We start from the raw sequence: 16,855 nt of genomic DNA, 5'->3' as shown, positions 1-16,855 counted from the left end.
CGAGTGAATTTAGAGTAATACAATGGGGTGTGGTTCCGGTTTTTGTTACCAGCACATAGTAATGGGAACACGGACACACCACAACCCTGAAAAGGAAGTTTGCTAAATAACAATCAGCAGCCAGCTTTTTACTCTAGCTTTCTTCAAGAAAGGATGTGTCGACCTTAAAAATAGGACCTAATTGCACTTTAATATTTCCCACAAAATCTCAGAATCAACATTATCAAAAAGTATTTAAAAGGCATATTACAGACTTCAATTCTGAGATTCTGAGTATTTAAAGTAAGGCATATTAACAGCTTACAAATGAAGATAAACTACAGATTGCAACCCAAAATTTATTTTTTTAATAAAAAAACAAAATGAGCCAAACCAACCCAGGCATAGTACACTCAGTACGTAGTATCTAAGTTCTTATAACAGCCTCTTCTGGCTAAGGCAAAGGCAACCATTTCAGAGAAAGGAAGTTTTTTCAGCTAGTTAACTAGAGAGGTAATAGGAAATATTTGTGAAGTCCAAGTTATTAAACCAGAAAGCCATTCCAGCATTAAGAAAAAAAAAAAAAAAAAAGAAAAAACCGGTATCCAATAAGTATGGCCTCCCCCAAAACAATTTACCAGTTTTGGAAAATGTTAGTTTCCTGCAAAATCCTAATATTCATTTTTCCAGAAAACTCTCATTTTAAAAAAACTTATTCTTGCAATGTATGGGCTTGAGGCATTGGTAGAGAGGACAGAAGTTGTCTTCCAAGTTCTTGCTATCATAAACTGAACTGGGAGACAAGATGACGTACTATATATTACATACTATCTGCTGGCAACACGCTTTGATAGGTAGAGATAAAGCACCACACAGAGCATTAGTCTACATAAAACCCCCACAACCCTATAAAGTCACCCTCAAAATAAAATTGCACAAAAAATATAAGTAAAATGGAAGACATGAAAATTCCTAGAAACTCCAAAGTGGCACTTCAGTATATGCAACTCGCAGTTCCTTCCACAGGGTTACAGGACAACAGTGTAACAGTGTTTGGAAGTTCCTCATACATAAAGATGCGGACTAGATACCAGTACTGAGAGTCATCTTCCCTCCTCTTGACCCCAATGCTTTATTTTCTTTCAGTACAATTAACTTGGTTTAGTTACACTATAACACAACACAGGAGTGACAGTAAACTTCTACAGGTGCATCCTGTTCTCTGCACTGTCACAGGCACAGGATGATTTACAAATCTGCTTCTAAATTGTGAGCCGACTTCCCTATCTTCTTCCAGAATACGCGGGATTCCAAAACTACACTTGTAGGATCAGCAGCACTTTAACAGAACGAGCTTTTATCTATGTACTTACAAGGACACATTAACAACCATTAAATTTTCCCTAAAGCCTTCAGCCGTTAACTAGCCAGAGGTAAAAGGCCATCACCTTATGTGAGATAATGATGTGCATGCACAGACCAGTCTCACTTAGAGGCAACACTTGAGCTATTAACTCACTCTTTCTTACAGACAGGCCTCTAGCGATCCAAAATATCAGACCACAAATATATTTCTGATCATTTAGAAATAGACGAAAAGACTCAAAACTTCAGGGACTAAACTAGAAATTTAATCTACAGTAAGGTATCCAACTTTGGTTAAGATTTGAAGTAAGAATTTCCAGTGAAGTCTAACTACAAGCATCTAGCTTCTCAGTATTTCTGAAAGTTTCTGCAGTATTTTGATAAATTATACATGCTAGATACCAGCAGAATTAAGCACCACACATTGATGTCTCAGACGCATTGCAGAACACCTTTACAACAAGTTCAAGGCCAGGTACGCTTCCAAGGCCAAAACTCCTCTCAGTCTATACAGGGAAAAAATCTTGTGGAGAAAAATAAGCTGTCTTCAACAGTGCTATTTCACAAACAGCTTGCTGCTGCCACTGGAGAAGTAGGCTTCATTTTCTTCCACTTTATTTCACTTCATCAAGCTCTGTTCCCTGGCATTCCCTTGCTTGAGTCTTCTCTGGAACTCAGCTGATTGTATGGCAAGCAAATTCAACCCACAAAAACTCACCTGGACCATTCCCCCGGTTTTGTAAATGGAATTAACTTAGAAGTATTATCAGATGAACACCAGAAGTAGCGTGCACAAGCGGCAAGGAATCTTCTCTTTTCAAAGGAACATGTTAAACTGGTTGCAACTGAATGAAACTGCAGCTCTCCACACAGCATCCAGTTAAAACTCTATAAATTGTATCACAGGAATAAATACTAGTAAAAGCTTGAGTATACTTCCTCTTGAAACAGACCCCTACATTGTTCTAACATATTAAGGAGAATGTTCCCTCTGGACTGTATTTAGTCCTTTATCCCATACTCTGCATATGTGACCCAAGCATTGTCACCTGCACCTGTGCAATTCTCCTAACTGTAACAGAGGCTTTATTGGTACAATCCTCTAGTATAAGAGTATTGATATATATAAATACATTAAGAAATACAAGCTGGTTAGAACTAAGGGTCACGAGCAATGAACAAAAAGCATACTACAAACTCTCGTATGAGTTCTTGCACCCTGATGCAGGCCCTTCTTGCTGCAGCAAAGACTACTGGCAGTCTACTGCTTCAAATGCTCAAGGTGGATGAAAGCTTTTAAATCGCATCAGGAAGCTGGGTGGCAGAGACTAAAAATGAAGTAAAATTAAACGCACTGCTACTGGAGTATCTTTACAGTTTTATTTCTCCTTTCAGTCAATGTATCCCATGCTCCAATATTTCAACGGCGTAAGAGAAGTATGGCGTGTCCAAACACAAGCGTGCTCCAGCACATTTAAACAAAGCATCAAGCAGAAGCAAGATGTGACACAGCATGGTATAAATCCCAGGGTTGACAGACTCTAAATTCCTAAAGGTAAAATTACTTCCACTAGACTAAGCCATGTAAAGAGTTATGAACTTGCTGATCAAAAGATTCAAAATGGGTTTAATTCCTTTCATTAAAAAAAAATAATGTTAAAATGCACAACATCACAGCCACCTTTCTTGTTAAGAAATGCTTGCATGCATAAACTAGACAGATGTAAGCCATAGAAAGCTGGTTAAATAGAGGACAGCCATTTAGAAAGTCAGTCTTTAGGCTGAACTGACAAAAATTGGAACATGAAATTACTTTAGGCCAGCCAAATGAATTCTGATGTTTATAAGGAAAAAACCCTGATCCCTCAGAATAGCGCCCCTGAAGACCCAGAGTATAAAAAAATTCAAGGAGAAAAAAAAAAAAAAGAAAATTACTTGTTCGCTTGAATTAAGACTTAAGTTTACAGCACCAATGAACAACTGCAATATTGACATAAGGGATAAACTATGCAGTTTAAAATTGACCAGTTTGTAAAACGACAATTGTCCCACACTTTTGAATGGAAGTGAAATAAAGATATCAGAACTCAGCCCTTCAGTAGAACATGAAATTAAAACTTTCATATTTGTAACATATAGGTACATAGTATAACACACGTAAGACAATAACAAATGCGTGTCACATCCCTGTTCCCCTGAGCAAGCTGTGGATTTTATACACACAAAATACAGACCTTGCCATGTATTAAACGAAAAGGCTTTAGAAAGCATGTTTTAGAAGTGCTCTGTAAAGCAGTGTTTTCAAAAGGCAAAAGATTATTGCTCATCAAGGAGTTAGAGTAAGCTGCTTTTTTCTTTTCTTTGGCTGAAAACCAAAACAGCGTCACAGCAAGAAGTTTGCTTACTTTAAATAGCATATCTGGAACAACTGATATGCCTTTATCGCAGAAAAACATCAGTAATTTGAAGCTGCTGGAGAAAATAACCAACTTTAAAACAGCGGCATACTGACTTCGCTAAAAGTACGGTTTTCTAAAGAAAGCCTCCTTATAGACTGCTGTTAGACTTGTTAATAGACTAATTCTTTGTGGAGTATTCTCTCTATATATACAGACACAATGATTCACATAATAGAAAGAAAACAACTTGGACCATGAAGAGCTGTTTACTTTAAAGAACTGGACAGTATAAGCCCTACAATAAAACAACAAACATTCATAAATAAGGAGGTTTGTTCTCAACACTTCAGCAACTGGTTTGGGGGTGGAGGGGTTCAATTTCAGTTTTAAGAGTCTCCTGTTAATAAGAAAAACCTTGGATTGTGTAAAGAAAGAACTGAAATGTTTTTAATATTCCATATTTCTTGCTTGCACTCCTGTCATGGTTTCAGCTGTGATGGAGTTAACTTCCTTGGTAGCAGCTGGTACAGTGCTGTGTTTTGGATTTGGGATGGGAAACAGTGTGATAGCGCACTGGTGGTGTTGTTGCTAAGCTCTCAAGGCCTCTTCCGCTCCTCACACCGACCCACCAGTGAGTAGGCTGCGGTGGCCCAAGAAGTTGGGAGGGAACACAGCCAGGACAGCTGAACCCAACTGTCCAAAGGAGTATTCCATGCCATGTGACATCATGCTTTGTATATAAAGCTGGGGGAAGAAGGAGAAAGCAGGGAGACCTTTGGAGTGATGGTGTTTGTCTTCCCAAGTAACCATTAGGTGTGATGGAGCCCTGCTTTCCTGGAGATGGCTCAACAGCTGCCTGCTGATGGGAAGTGGTGCATGAATTCCTCCTTTTGTTTTGCTTGTGTGCACAGCTTTTGCTCTGCTTATTAAACCACAAGGTTTTCCCCACTTTTACTCTTCTGATTCTCTCCCCCATCACAACTGAGGGGAGTGAGCGAGCGGTTGCATGGTCCTGTTTGCAGGCTGGAGTTAAACCATGACACGCTTATATATGTTACAAGAATGACTTCCGGGTATGATCTAAAGTTTCCAAATGTTAGCCACAGTTGACAAAAATCAAAGTTTTAAGGAAACAGAGAGCTAGAGCCAAAGTTCTGGAATGTAAGAACTGAGCGAGTCTTCTCCCATACTTCAGTCTTCAAATGTTTCAGAGCTCTTACAGATCAGGAATTATTATTTCACAGCACACACACTCATGCGTACCAAAGACACAGATAAAGTGTGTTTAGGGAATTGTGAAATATGGTAAAATAGCCCAACAATGCCAAAACACTCAGTTAGAACTCTGCCTGTAATTATGATGCCTGGTAATTTATCATATCAGAACACTCATTCAGCAAGACACAGTTCTATTCAGGACTTTGAGGTTTTACGTGATTATCAAATAACCTTATTTTCCTCTAGAACTATACACACGTGCAGAAAGCTCTACTATCTGCTACTGTTTACCAAGAAAAATATCTTTGTGGTTCTGAAAGCCACAAAAAATACAGGCAGAAATGAATGTATAACAAACAACATAGAACCGTAAATGGATAACAGCTACCACAATAAATTTCAATAAAGAATGTGTCTCTGCTGCAGGCTTAGAGAGAAACAAGTCATTTTTTTGATAAGGGAAGAGCTAGCAATCCTCAAGTAGTACAGTTGAGATCTCTGTTTCACTACAAGTGATCTACTCTGGTAATACATATTTTTTTCAAACTGTAATTCTCACTGAAGCCATAATTTCAGCAGGTAAGACGACAGGCTACCTGGCAAAATATTTCTCTGTGTCTTCCATTAAGCGAAGTCCTTTCTCTTCTGCAATTGAGGTGGGGGAGGAGGAAGGGAGAGACAGAAGATCTTAAAGGTCTGGACAGATCACCACTCTGAGGGAGCTGCTGGTGAACTTTCCTTTGCGTGTGAGACACTTCTTTTCACTACACCATCCCAAAATAACATTTTACCTACCTCTGCATATAGAAATACTTCAGGATTCCTACTTCGCCGAACAATACGTGGTTTGAAATGAATGCAGGCTATCTGGGGAAAGTGCCAGATGTCAGTTAAAGGATTGCTTATTAGTCTGCAAGTGCAGCATACACAAGTATTTGCCAGTATTCCTTTGTATTAAAAGATTAAGAGATGTAAACTCTACCAGGTTCATTATCTCAAATGGTTTGCATGTCGGGAGAAAAAATATTTTCATTTGAAAACTAACAGAAGAAAAGTTATGCAGAACCTTTTCCCTAAATAGTCCTTTCCAGTTTGTTTTTTTCATTATTTTTTTATTTTTTAAGCCAATTCATCTTTTGGAACTAAGTGACACTTTCTGTGCTAGATACATAATATTCTTACAGGTCTCACTATCAGAATCACAAGTAATTCTGCCTGAAGGGACCTCTGAAAGTCCCCTGGAATCTGGTCTAACCCCATACTCAAAGCAAAGCCATCATAAAGCAGGTTGCTCAGGACTTAAGTCACATTCTGAGTACGTCCAAGGATAGAGACACAACTACCACCGTGGAAAGCTTATTCCACTTCTTTACTACACACATTGCATTTGCCGCCCCCAATATCTAATCAGAATTTCTTCTCTGCAACTTTGTTCACTGTCTCTTGTTATCACTATGCACCACCTCCAGGAAGGGTCCGGCACTCTGTACCCTCTCATTAGGCAGCTGAAGACAGCAGTAACCTTCTATTTCTAAGGCTGAACAAATCCAGTTCTCTCAGCAAGATGTGCTCCAGAAGACTAATCATCTTCTTGGCCTTTTAACGTGTCAGTGTCTTTCCTCTATGAAAGCCAAAACTGGACACAGTATGTCAAAGGTGGACTTTTAAGTGTTGAATAGGTAAGAGTCACTTCTCCTGACCCACTGGCCTTGCTAATACAGCCCAGCACGTGGTTGGTTTCTTAACAGCAAGGACACTCTGCTGACTCACACTCTACTTTTTCTTAGTCCGGAACTTCAGGTGTTTTTTCTGCAGAACTGCTTTCTAGTCAGTGGATGCCTAACCTATGCTATAGCACAGGGTTATTTTGACCCAGGTGTAGTATCTTCCATTTACATTTATTGAATTTGAAGAGGTTTCTGGTCAGATAACTTTCTCCAGCCTACTGAGTTCCCCTGAACAGCAACCTTATCCTCTGGAGGTGTCAATGACTCAGCCCAGTTTAGGATCATCTGCAAACGTGCTGAGGGTACATTCCATCCCATTGACCAAGTCATTAATACAAATGTTCAACATGCTCAATCCCAGCGCTGACTCCCATGGGGCACCATACTACCCAGCTGTCAGTGGACTTTGCATCTCTGACCATAACCAACCCAACTCTCTATCATTGACTCTGGCAATCCATCTCTGGAATACTTTTTCAAAAAAAATGTACAACCTGAGAGTAAAATGAGCAAGTATTTCTGTACTTAGTGGTCCAGTCAGTGAGCAGGGAGCTAATTACCGATAGGTCTTCTGCAGAAGAACTGCAACAGAAACCCCTAAATGAGCTACCCTCCACTTCAGGTGTCTGTATCAGTACATCGCTGCGTTTTGCAGCCCAGATCGACTCTGCAAGTCAAGTTCAAAGCTCTACTGGCAGCTTTACCACTGCCTCACTGAGGCTTTGAATTGTTAACAAATTGTGACGCAAGTGAAGTTGATGAGCATTACCGCCACCTTAATAATGCATTCTTGTATGTATGTATGAGAAGCGCTAAAAAAAAAACCCTGTTTACTGTTAATCTTCTGACTGCAGTTAAAAAGCAAATTCTAACTCCTGACTACAATGCAAACGTAATTTGAACAAAAGCAGCTCTGTACCTTCTTAGATTAGAAACTTCTGTCTTAAATGCCAAGAATTATTTTTTAACACTAAAAAAAAAAGTCCCAAGAAACAAATCTATTTGCTATGGTAACTATGCCACAGTACGCACAACAATTATGACATTTGTTTTAATGTCAGAATGTGACATTTCAGAAAAAATACTGAAAAAGTATAATATAGCTTAATTAAGTGAAACATTTTCTGTCAGAGCATCATTTGTGGCACCAGCACAGGCCACGCAGACAGTAAGAAACTGGACCATACAGAATCTCTGACAACAGAAGTAGTTACATTTAAAACAAATTTTAACATTTATTGGATTATGATTGACATTTTTATATTTCTGTTTCTCAGCCATTAAAAAATGAGCCCCAAAAGCCAGTCTGGTAAAGATCCAAACTATCTGGAGATACAGGACAGAACTTTAGGGGAAGACAGAAATAAAGAAAACATCAGATAATATCACATTATAGTGTTATTTCTGTAGTTTATCATGCTTTAAAATATTGGAGGTTTTCTTAACTTTTGTGGTATGGCACTTCAGGAGGGATCAAGAAAGAAATATAAATATACATTATGAGTAAAGCAGTTCCTATTTAGTGACAGTAAAATTACTGGGGGGGGGGGGGGGAACTCAAACCGAAAAACAACCCAGACAGAAGCATGCCGCTTAAAAGCAGCTTCTACTGAATGATGAGGTGCCTGGGGCTATTATAAGGATACCCTCACAGCATCAGAATGGTATAATTTATACTTCATTTTATAAGCAATCTGATTGTTTACTTTTATTCAGTTTCCAAAGAAACACTCTAATTTCACTTGCCATAAAACCCAAAACACTTTATGCAAGTTAATTAATAGCCTGACAAGCACATTACATACCTCCAGATCTGTATAATATTGTAAATTTTTCCATATACAGTGCTTCAGGGCACTTTAGTAATGAAAATAACATTTATCAAACTGCAAGTCATTATTTTAATTATACTAAATCAAAATACTAAAGCAAGAATGTATTTAATTTTATCAGTGGGAAGTTAAGAACAAGGTTTTCTGCACAAAGTTATTATTCATCTGTTGTAGGCCAAGCTGGAAGAACCAGCAAGTTAAGGTTACTTGAACTTCTAATACATTAAAAAAACAACTCTTAACAGCTTGCTCAGGTTTTCTTGGCAAAGGTACTTAAGGTATGTATTTTCTACTCCAGTTATTGCCTGAGGCAATATTTATTTTTAACAGGTAAGAAAATTCATTCAGCTGCTTCCTGCAAATATTCAGTTACAAAGTTTCAGGACTGTCATGATCCATATCAGGAAGTCTACATTAAAGGCAGAAGGAAAAGTAAGTAACATATTTTGCAGGTCTGGGAAAAGCTGTATGAATCTTGCCAATTAGTGACTCTATAAAACAAATCTATCTGCGTACGTTCAGTATATTCAGCTGTAGCTGGGCAGGTAAATTCTTGATATTCCATTACTACTAAGCATGCTCCATAAATTAAGGCTTATAACTAGGGTTATATGAATAATTTTTTTCTTTCCCTAATTGCTTTTCTTGAAGACTACAAACCATTGTTTATAGTCAATAGAGACAAACACTATTCCTCTTCATCCTTATGCCAACTGAGCTGAGAGCTAAAGCAGGACTAAAGGCAAGTAAAAAGCCTCCAGGAACAAGCTGTACAACCAGGTTGCAATAAAGCAGGACAAAGATCCAGGTGCTTTCAATCTGAATCCACCATAATGCACATACACAAACCAGCACCTGTACTCAGCTATGCCTCACAATTCACTGGGCAAGTAGGTTCCTTCATAAAGTACTTTAAATATCAGTTTTGAAGCCCCTTGCTTTAAACCATATTTATGTGGTTTGTGCAATGAGTAAAATGCAGATACAGCATCTTGTATGAAACAACAAAAAAACCCAAACACCTGAAACCCTGTATTTGCATGCATGAAATAACTTCATTTAATGCTATTGCGCCTTATATAATTAGACAAATGTTTAGCTGGCTAAGTCTTAAACAGATGTATGCTTTTAAAAAGTTCAACAGTATCTTGTAATTTTAATGACAGTATATAATCATAACCTTCCTCTGTCAGATGAGGGAAAAACCACACAAGAGACTGATATGTATATTGTTATGTAACAGCCAAATTCTAGATGCTGTAAGAGCTGATTATCAATCTTGGCAATCACAAAGCTCAAATACAGACAGTACTCACTCTGAAGTAAGAACTTGTTTACCAACTAAATACCATGGATTAGCGAGTGAACGAGCGAGTTCTTAGAATGCAATAAAGATTACATACACTCACTTCACAGCGAAGTTACAGTTAGGCACAGTGTATGCTGAACTGAGAGTATGATAAAGATCTGAAACAGGGAAAATTCAGTCTGGTCTGTGACCCGATAACGCATGTTCAAGTTCTCATGCTGACTCTAAAATGCAACTGTTACATCCACTACCTTCTCACCCTCTGCTACTTTTAATGAGGTATTTCCTTAAGAAATACCAGCTAAGTTTAGCAGCTCAGTGAAGTTGTATACTTACTTTTTTTTTTTTCTCCATTTAGAATTCACTTGGGGGAGGGAAGGATGACATTTAATAACACATGCCGCACAATACAGAGCTTTCCCAGGATATGTTACAAAACAAGGGACTGCATGACCTGCTCAAGGTTACAGAATGACTCCATTGCTCACCCTGAATTAAAAACTGGTATCCTCCTGACTCCTCCTGTATTTTCACTAATAAAATATTACCACTACTGAACACTTGCACAGCTCCTTTCATCACAGGATGTCAAAGGTCTTTATAAATATTAATTAGGCATTGCAACAACACTAAGAAGTATGTAAAACTTAATTCTGCACATGAGTAAACCCAAGCGAAGAATAAATAACTATGTTCAAAGTCACAGGACAAGTCAGCAGTATGGAGAATAATTGGCTCTTGCCATTAAGGAGCACTCCATTAGAAACAAGTACATAATTAATACTCCAAATGCGATGTGAACTGTACAGCCCTTGATCACCAATACATTACTACAGAGCCTCAGTCACGGTCCATCCTGCAAAGATCACACTGTTTCAGACAGCATTCTCATCAAGGGACTAAGTTTGGCTTCCTCCAAACATAGGAAACGATTCTCGTGAGATTTTTGGTAAAATTATGTTTTTCTTGTCAGGTAGCTTTCCTCACAGAAATGAGCATGATATTCTTTGGTACTTTTACAAAATTAAGAAGTAGTATCAAGCTGGGACACAGTTCAAATATGAGATCACAACCCACAAATGGAAGTAAGCTGCTACTTAACACTCAATCATGTACTCCAGTAATTAAAGAAACGAAATACCAATTTCTTTTAAGAACTCAATATCCATTCTCAAAATAATGGGTCCATGAGTCCAAAATGAATGTTTTCAGCAAACTATATTCTAGTCATCACTTAATCAAGTACTTCGGTGATGTTAAACCTTAATATAACAAAGACGTCCACACTTGACCTGCTACAATTACCCCTTTACAATTATTTACTTTCCAATGACCAGAACTATCATGAGACAACAATCTGTAACACTCATAGTTCTAGCGTGAAAGCCAACCCTACTAAAACATATCACAGTTGATTTGCTTCTATGTGCAGACTTAATTCTGCAGACTTTAATGACAGAAGTGAGATTAGTTTTTTAAATTCTTGAAAACTCCTGTTAACCTACCAAAAAGATCGCAAAGGTGACAAGCTCTGAACTCCTGCAAAAATTTCCTTTTAAATTCAGTTTGAGAATCTGACATTAATATGGCTGCAAAAAATACTTCTGCTTTGGATAAAGACTGCTGTTTTCTACACAAGACAAAACAAATCGAGTCACACTCAAAACATTTGCAGATTCACTTCACAGTGAACCCTGTGTTAGAAGAGGGGACTCTGTTGTTACAATGTCAATAAAGACATTAAATGAAAAGTTGTGTAATTCATATTGCAGCTTTTTGGGGTTTTGTTAGGTTCTTTGGCGTTTTTTGTTGTTGTTGGTTGGTTGTTGTTTTTTTAAATCAGCTCAAGCACAAGTTTTACATCCCACCAAAACAACAAGATTCACTGAAGGCTGTCAGAAAGCTGGCAGAATGAAAAAAAGGTTTTTGTTTGGTGTTTTAAATTACAAAACACGTTTTTCTTCTGACTATAGAATGAATGCCTGGATCTGGCTGTTGGGTTTTTTTGTCTTGGGGTTCCCCCCCCCCTTTTTTTTTTTCTTCCCCCCTTTCAAAAGGACATAATCTGGCAGTAGAAACTTACTCTCTGGGCAATGAAGGTGTGCATCACTATTATTGTTTTACCTCGAGTTCTCCTACAGCACAAACCCAGAGAACAATTCAGTATCACATTTGATACACAGCTTTCATCGCATGAAACAATTTTTCTTCCCCTTTACATGGCACAACAGCTAGGTAGCGGTAGCGTAGTTTATGTTATCATTCAAACATTATGCCTTCAACAGAGGACTGATGAGATTTAACAGCTAGGCTTTGATAAATGGTGTTCCACCCCCAGTAATTCTTTGGAAATCAACAGCCCAAAAGTTGCTGAGTTTTCCTGGGTTAAACTAGTCACCCAACCTTCAACAAAAAGGTCTTCAAGATCCTAATCAACACGTTGCCACTCAGAAGTATGACCAAGTTCAAGATCAAATACTGCTGTGTCCAAATGTATTTGGAACCAAAGAGGAAGCAACCTTTTAGTCTGCACATGCAGCAGCTTTATGTGAACAGTGGTAGTGGTGTATGCTCTCCAGACAAACAGATCTACTACAGACATAACCATTAGGCAAGTAATTCTCCAAATCCGGAAAAGAACAGGTATGTGGTCCTTTTGTTACAATACAACATTTCCACCTTCGTGCTTTGGTTCTAATGATCAGTCAAAAGCATTTTTCAGCGCACTTAGTTCTCAATAAAGTTTTATTATATACACAAAGCTGCTGATCCCTACCATTTATCTAGTATTATGTATAATGAATATCCCATGCCAAACGTATAATTGTGTTGCAGCATATTCTCATACTTTTAAGAGACACTCTTAAGTCATGGAGGACTGTATGTACACAATGAAAGGAATAAGAACTATACTGGTTGTACTTAAGGTCAAGATTCCACTGTAGACTACAATAAAGTCAGGACCTGGAGTGCCAGTACTACAGAGATACAGTAAATACCGTATCGGTAAACCACCCTATTTTATAAAGCTACTATTCAATATTTGTTGCTTATAGGGCAATTACAGATTATGAAAAACTAAAATCCAGTGAAACAGCAGTGCTAAATTTTAAGCCAGGTGTTTCACAACAAAAAAAAGCTTAAATAAATTTACCACTTTAAGTGTATAATTAAAACAGACTGTCCTGTCACACATCAACTTTGGCATGCATTTTAAGATATACTGTTTACAATATACAAACTAACATAAACTTCCTCCCTCCTTTTGTATGAAGATTTAAACACGGATAAAATTTACCTTGATAAATGAAATAAAATCAGCTGTCTCTTTTAAACAGCTTTTAGCATCAGATGCACACCACCATTCATAAGACGGAGTGATATTTGTAAGGTGTATACATGACATTGAAGTGAGCAATTTTGTTAACGGACCGTGCCCTCTTGTTCTGTGGCTTGCACCTGTGGTTAAGGCAGAAAGGCAGGGATCTCATCTCATTAAAGCCTCAATGAGGATGAGAGACTGCAGACTCTGCCCAAGAGACCAGGTAAATCACAAGTGCATCAAGTCCTTTCCTTGCTGCATTGCTACAGACATTCTGAAGGCCAAAACATGAGACTTACAGTCATAAAATGTGCGAATAGATGAAAGGTGTGGGTTTTACTATGGAATTTGATAAACACTTAAACAATAAAGAAAACCGAACTCTATTCTAGTGCAGTTTTCTCAAAATAAAGGTATATGCTAGACTTGATATCTACTTTTAAACCAGCAAGACCTCAGGACACTGAAAAAAAGACTGTTTGACTCTTGGGGAACCTTCAGATGCGTTAAGCACACAGATTCTTTGCAGAGCCTGGTACAGAAGCCAGATGCACGCTTCCCACCCTTCTTCCTGTAACCAGCTGGCCATCCTTTTTATTAGTCTTTTTCCATTCAAAAGTGAGATCGATAAATTATTATTCAAAACACCACAACTCAATACTTCATGTCATGACTCATGTAACTAATTAAGATATAAGCTGAAACTATTCATTGGCACACAAAATGAAAACAAGAGACTTGCAAAGAAACTGTGTGTAGGAAACAGGAAAAACACCACCACCATCACAGTAGAAATGCAAGGCAGGACTTGTTTTGAACTACACGAAACTAATAATAATCCTTCCTCATGAAGTTACCTAAGCAGCCAAAAAATTCAAAGCCTCTCCAAACTTGTCTGCTCCTATAATCACTTGAGTTCTAAGGATATAAAGACGACGTGATAATTTTTATCTGACATTCCAAGAAAATCATTACCTAAGATCTCAAAGTGGCAGAAAGAACCAAATACCCTTACCAAGACATGCAGTGTCAACAATCACCACTTGCACTTTTCATTACCTAGAACTCTATTTTTATCTATCTGCGATTGTAAATTCTTCATTCATATGGAACGCTGATCACTGTCCCAAATTAACAGTATTATACCAAAATTCTCTGGAATCTAGTGGTTTGCTATTTGCCCAAGATATTGTCAAAAACGGTGCGGGTCAAGACACAGACAACCAACATATAACGGTAAGTAAAAGTTGCATTGCTATACACTTTCCTAAATTTCAAAGACTTAAAATCTCTGCAGTGTTTTTGAAGAAAAATTATTTGCAGAACGCCTGACTTAACATTAGCTGTGCACTCTTCCTTCCTCGTGAAGAACAAATTCTTAAACAATAATTCTAAATGCCAGCATTACATTTCTAAGCGTATTATATCATAGGTCTGTGTTTTATGATATGACTGAATACGTAACAAGGAAAATTGCTTCTGTTTTAGGAATCTCCTAGGAAAACATGTACAATACACTTCAAAAGCTCATAAAAATCAGTTTCCACATAGAGCAAAGAAAAAACCTCACCCCCTTTTCTTCAAGTCTACAAGAACAGTGTATAGGCACATAATGCTCGTACAGAATTGTATAAGCACCTCATTATTTGAAAGTTTGCAACATCTCAAACCCTTTGATTTCTAATTTTCCCCCATATTTTTAATTACTTGCTTCCATTAACTGATACAATAGAGAAAAACAAGAATTTCCAAGTAAAGATCTTAATACTACTTCTTGTTTGTGGAGTGGGGTTTTTGTTGGAGTGTGTTTGGAGGTGGGGGTCGTGGTATTTGGTTTTTAGTATTTTTAACTTGGTTTTTTTGGCATGCTATGTTTGGAAAGGTAGAGACAGCTGTCAGTTCTCCATAGGAAGCATTATAAAGAAGGTTGTTAGAAGTTCAGTCAAGAGCTTTGTAAGGTCACAAAAAACTGCTACTCCAGGAGCAATAGTAAAAAGAGACCACTCCAAGGATAAATTAGGTTAACACCACGGTTAACAGTAGAAATACTATTGTTTATTCATATGTTTTTGCTAAAAATAAGAACTAAAGCAGAAAGTTACTGGAATCCAGGGAACAAAACCGTAACAAGTAGCAGCCACTGCATTACAATAAAGTACTGTCACCCTGAATTGCATGCGTTCCTGATTTAAATGGGAAAACACAAGCCTTTGCTAAACACCGTAGTGCATTTACCTGTAATCTGTGCGGATGACCCAGGACACCCACATAGTGGTAACTTAAAAAAAAAGTAGATACGCCTCTTCATTCCAAAACAAATGGAAAAGTGTGGAGAACAGCATTCTGCAGGCCATACACACAATCATACCTGTTTAACAGACTATTTAAAATTACCTAGCCACAGTGGTTATGAGGTAGAAACAAAAGAAGCTCTAGGAAACAGTCCATTAATAGGCAGAGATGATTACCACATCTCACCTTCAATAATCTGATAATCAATAAGCTATTTTTGATTCATCAGTTTTTATAGTCCTGACACTGTGCACCGTTCCCTAGCTGCATTTTTAAAAAGTTAGCTTTATTTCATGCCTTCTGGAAATAAAGCATAGATTAAATCACCTAGTCTAGACATGAAACTCTTACTAATTGCTAAGTAAACAATCATTTCCTTATTTCTTAAGCAAAGACATTAGAAAGTTTAAGTGAAAACTGTTCACTGTATCCTCAGGCATTTGTCTAAACTAAGGACAGCCTCCCACCAGGGAAAGAATTTCTTTTAACTATGCTGTTATTTCTGTGGAATTGGTGTCTGCCCAAGCTCAGCAGTCACTCATCTGAGAGCTTTTCCTATGCGTACTGACTGCAGGAGACAAGATTTTTGAAACCTTGATTGAGGGTTATCATTCCTTGTCTCTTTCCAGGAATGATAATTTACAGCTTAAGTGATGAATTTTACTTGCTGCTTATGTCATTCACAGATACAGAACCAGAGCAATTTCTAACTTCAAACCCAATTAAATATCTCTTCCTTTTTAATACAGTGGTTTAAGACAACTTAGAAATTAAAAAAAAAAGTAAATAATCAATCTGAGGACTGGATAAATGTCTCACTTGAAAAAAATCTAATGTCCATTCTCAAGAAGCAAAAGGGAAATATTTTTAAATTAACTATACATTACTATCAAAGAAGGACTGTCTCTTGTAAACTAAGTTAGCTCTATAATATCTGCGTTCCAGAAAGCTTAGATTGTTTCACAATACGGAAATTGACATCAGAAAGTTGCTTCAACATACAGAAATTCTAAGATGACAGTAACTTGCAAACCACATACAACATGGCTACGGTTCATCTTCCAGACATGCACCACTCTTTCTGCTATGGAAGAGTGAAATAAGTTGTAAAACAAGAGGTAATCCAGAAAAGAATCTAGGATGAGGAAACCACTGAACTGCCACCTAAGAGGTTACAAAAAAAGCACCATCACAATGGTACACAGAAGTTAAAAATGTAAACTCACAAGAAAAACTGAGGTGGAAATTACAGTGATATAAGTGAAACTTCCTGTTTAACACATTTCTAAAGGTCCAAGACTAAGCTGATTTGTCTTGTTAAGTTCTCAACCCAAGTAGTATTTGCTACTTTTACGTAATTTTTGCCTTGTCGCGTTATGTAAGATCAATAGCTTATTTTTAATGAAAACCAC

The 16,855-nt window shown here is 37.6% G+C and overlaps 1 protein-coding gene across 17 annotated transcripts in view; it reads right to left on the bottom strand.

Moving 5' to 3' along the window:
* The window catches only part of TNRC6B (trinucleotide repeat containing adaptor 6B), a 133,671-nt gene that overhangs the window by 49,874 nt on the left and 66,942 nt on the right, over window positions 1-16,855 (bottom strand). Inside the window, exon 1 of one of the 17 annotated variants that reach the window (XM_063322493.1) lies at window positions 5,757-5,788. The exons of 14 other annotated variants lie outside the window; for them this stretch is intronic. In XM_063322493.1, the coding sequence (XP_063178563.1) occupies window positions 5,757-5,764 (8 nt within the window). In that variant the 5' untranslated portion in view covers window positions 5,765-5,788. Of the gene's footprint in view, window positions 1-617; window positions 637-3,578; window positions 3,602-5,756; window positions 5,789-16,855 lie in introns of those variants that run through there. 2 more of the 17 variants (XM_063322492.1, XM_063322496.1) reach the window with 2 other exon arrangements.

This window comes from Chroicocephalus ridibundus, chromosome 1, assembly GCF_963924245.1.
Source record: "Chroicocephalus ridibundus chromosome 1, bChrRid1.1, whole genome shotgun sequence".
NCBI classification, from domain to species: domain Eukaryota; kingdom Metazoa; phylum Chordata; class Aves; order Charadriiformes; family Laridae; genus Chroicocephalus; species Chroicocephalus ridibundus.
This window is presented reverse-complemented; position numbering and strand designations above follow the sequence as displayed.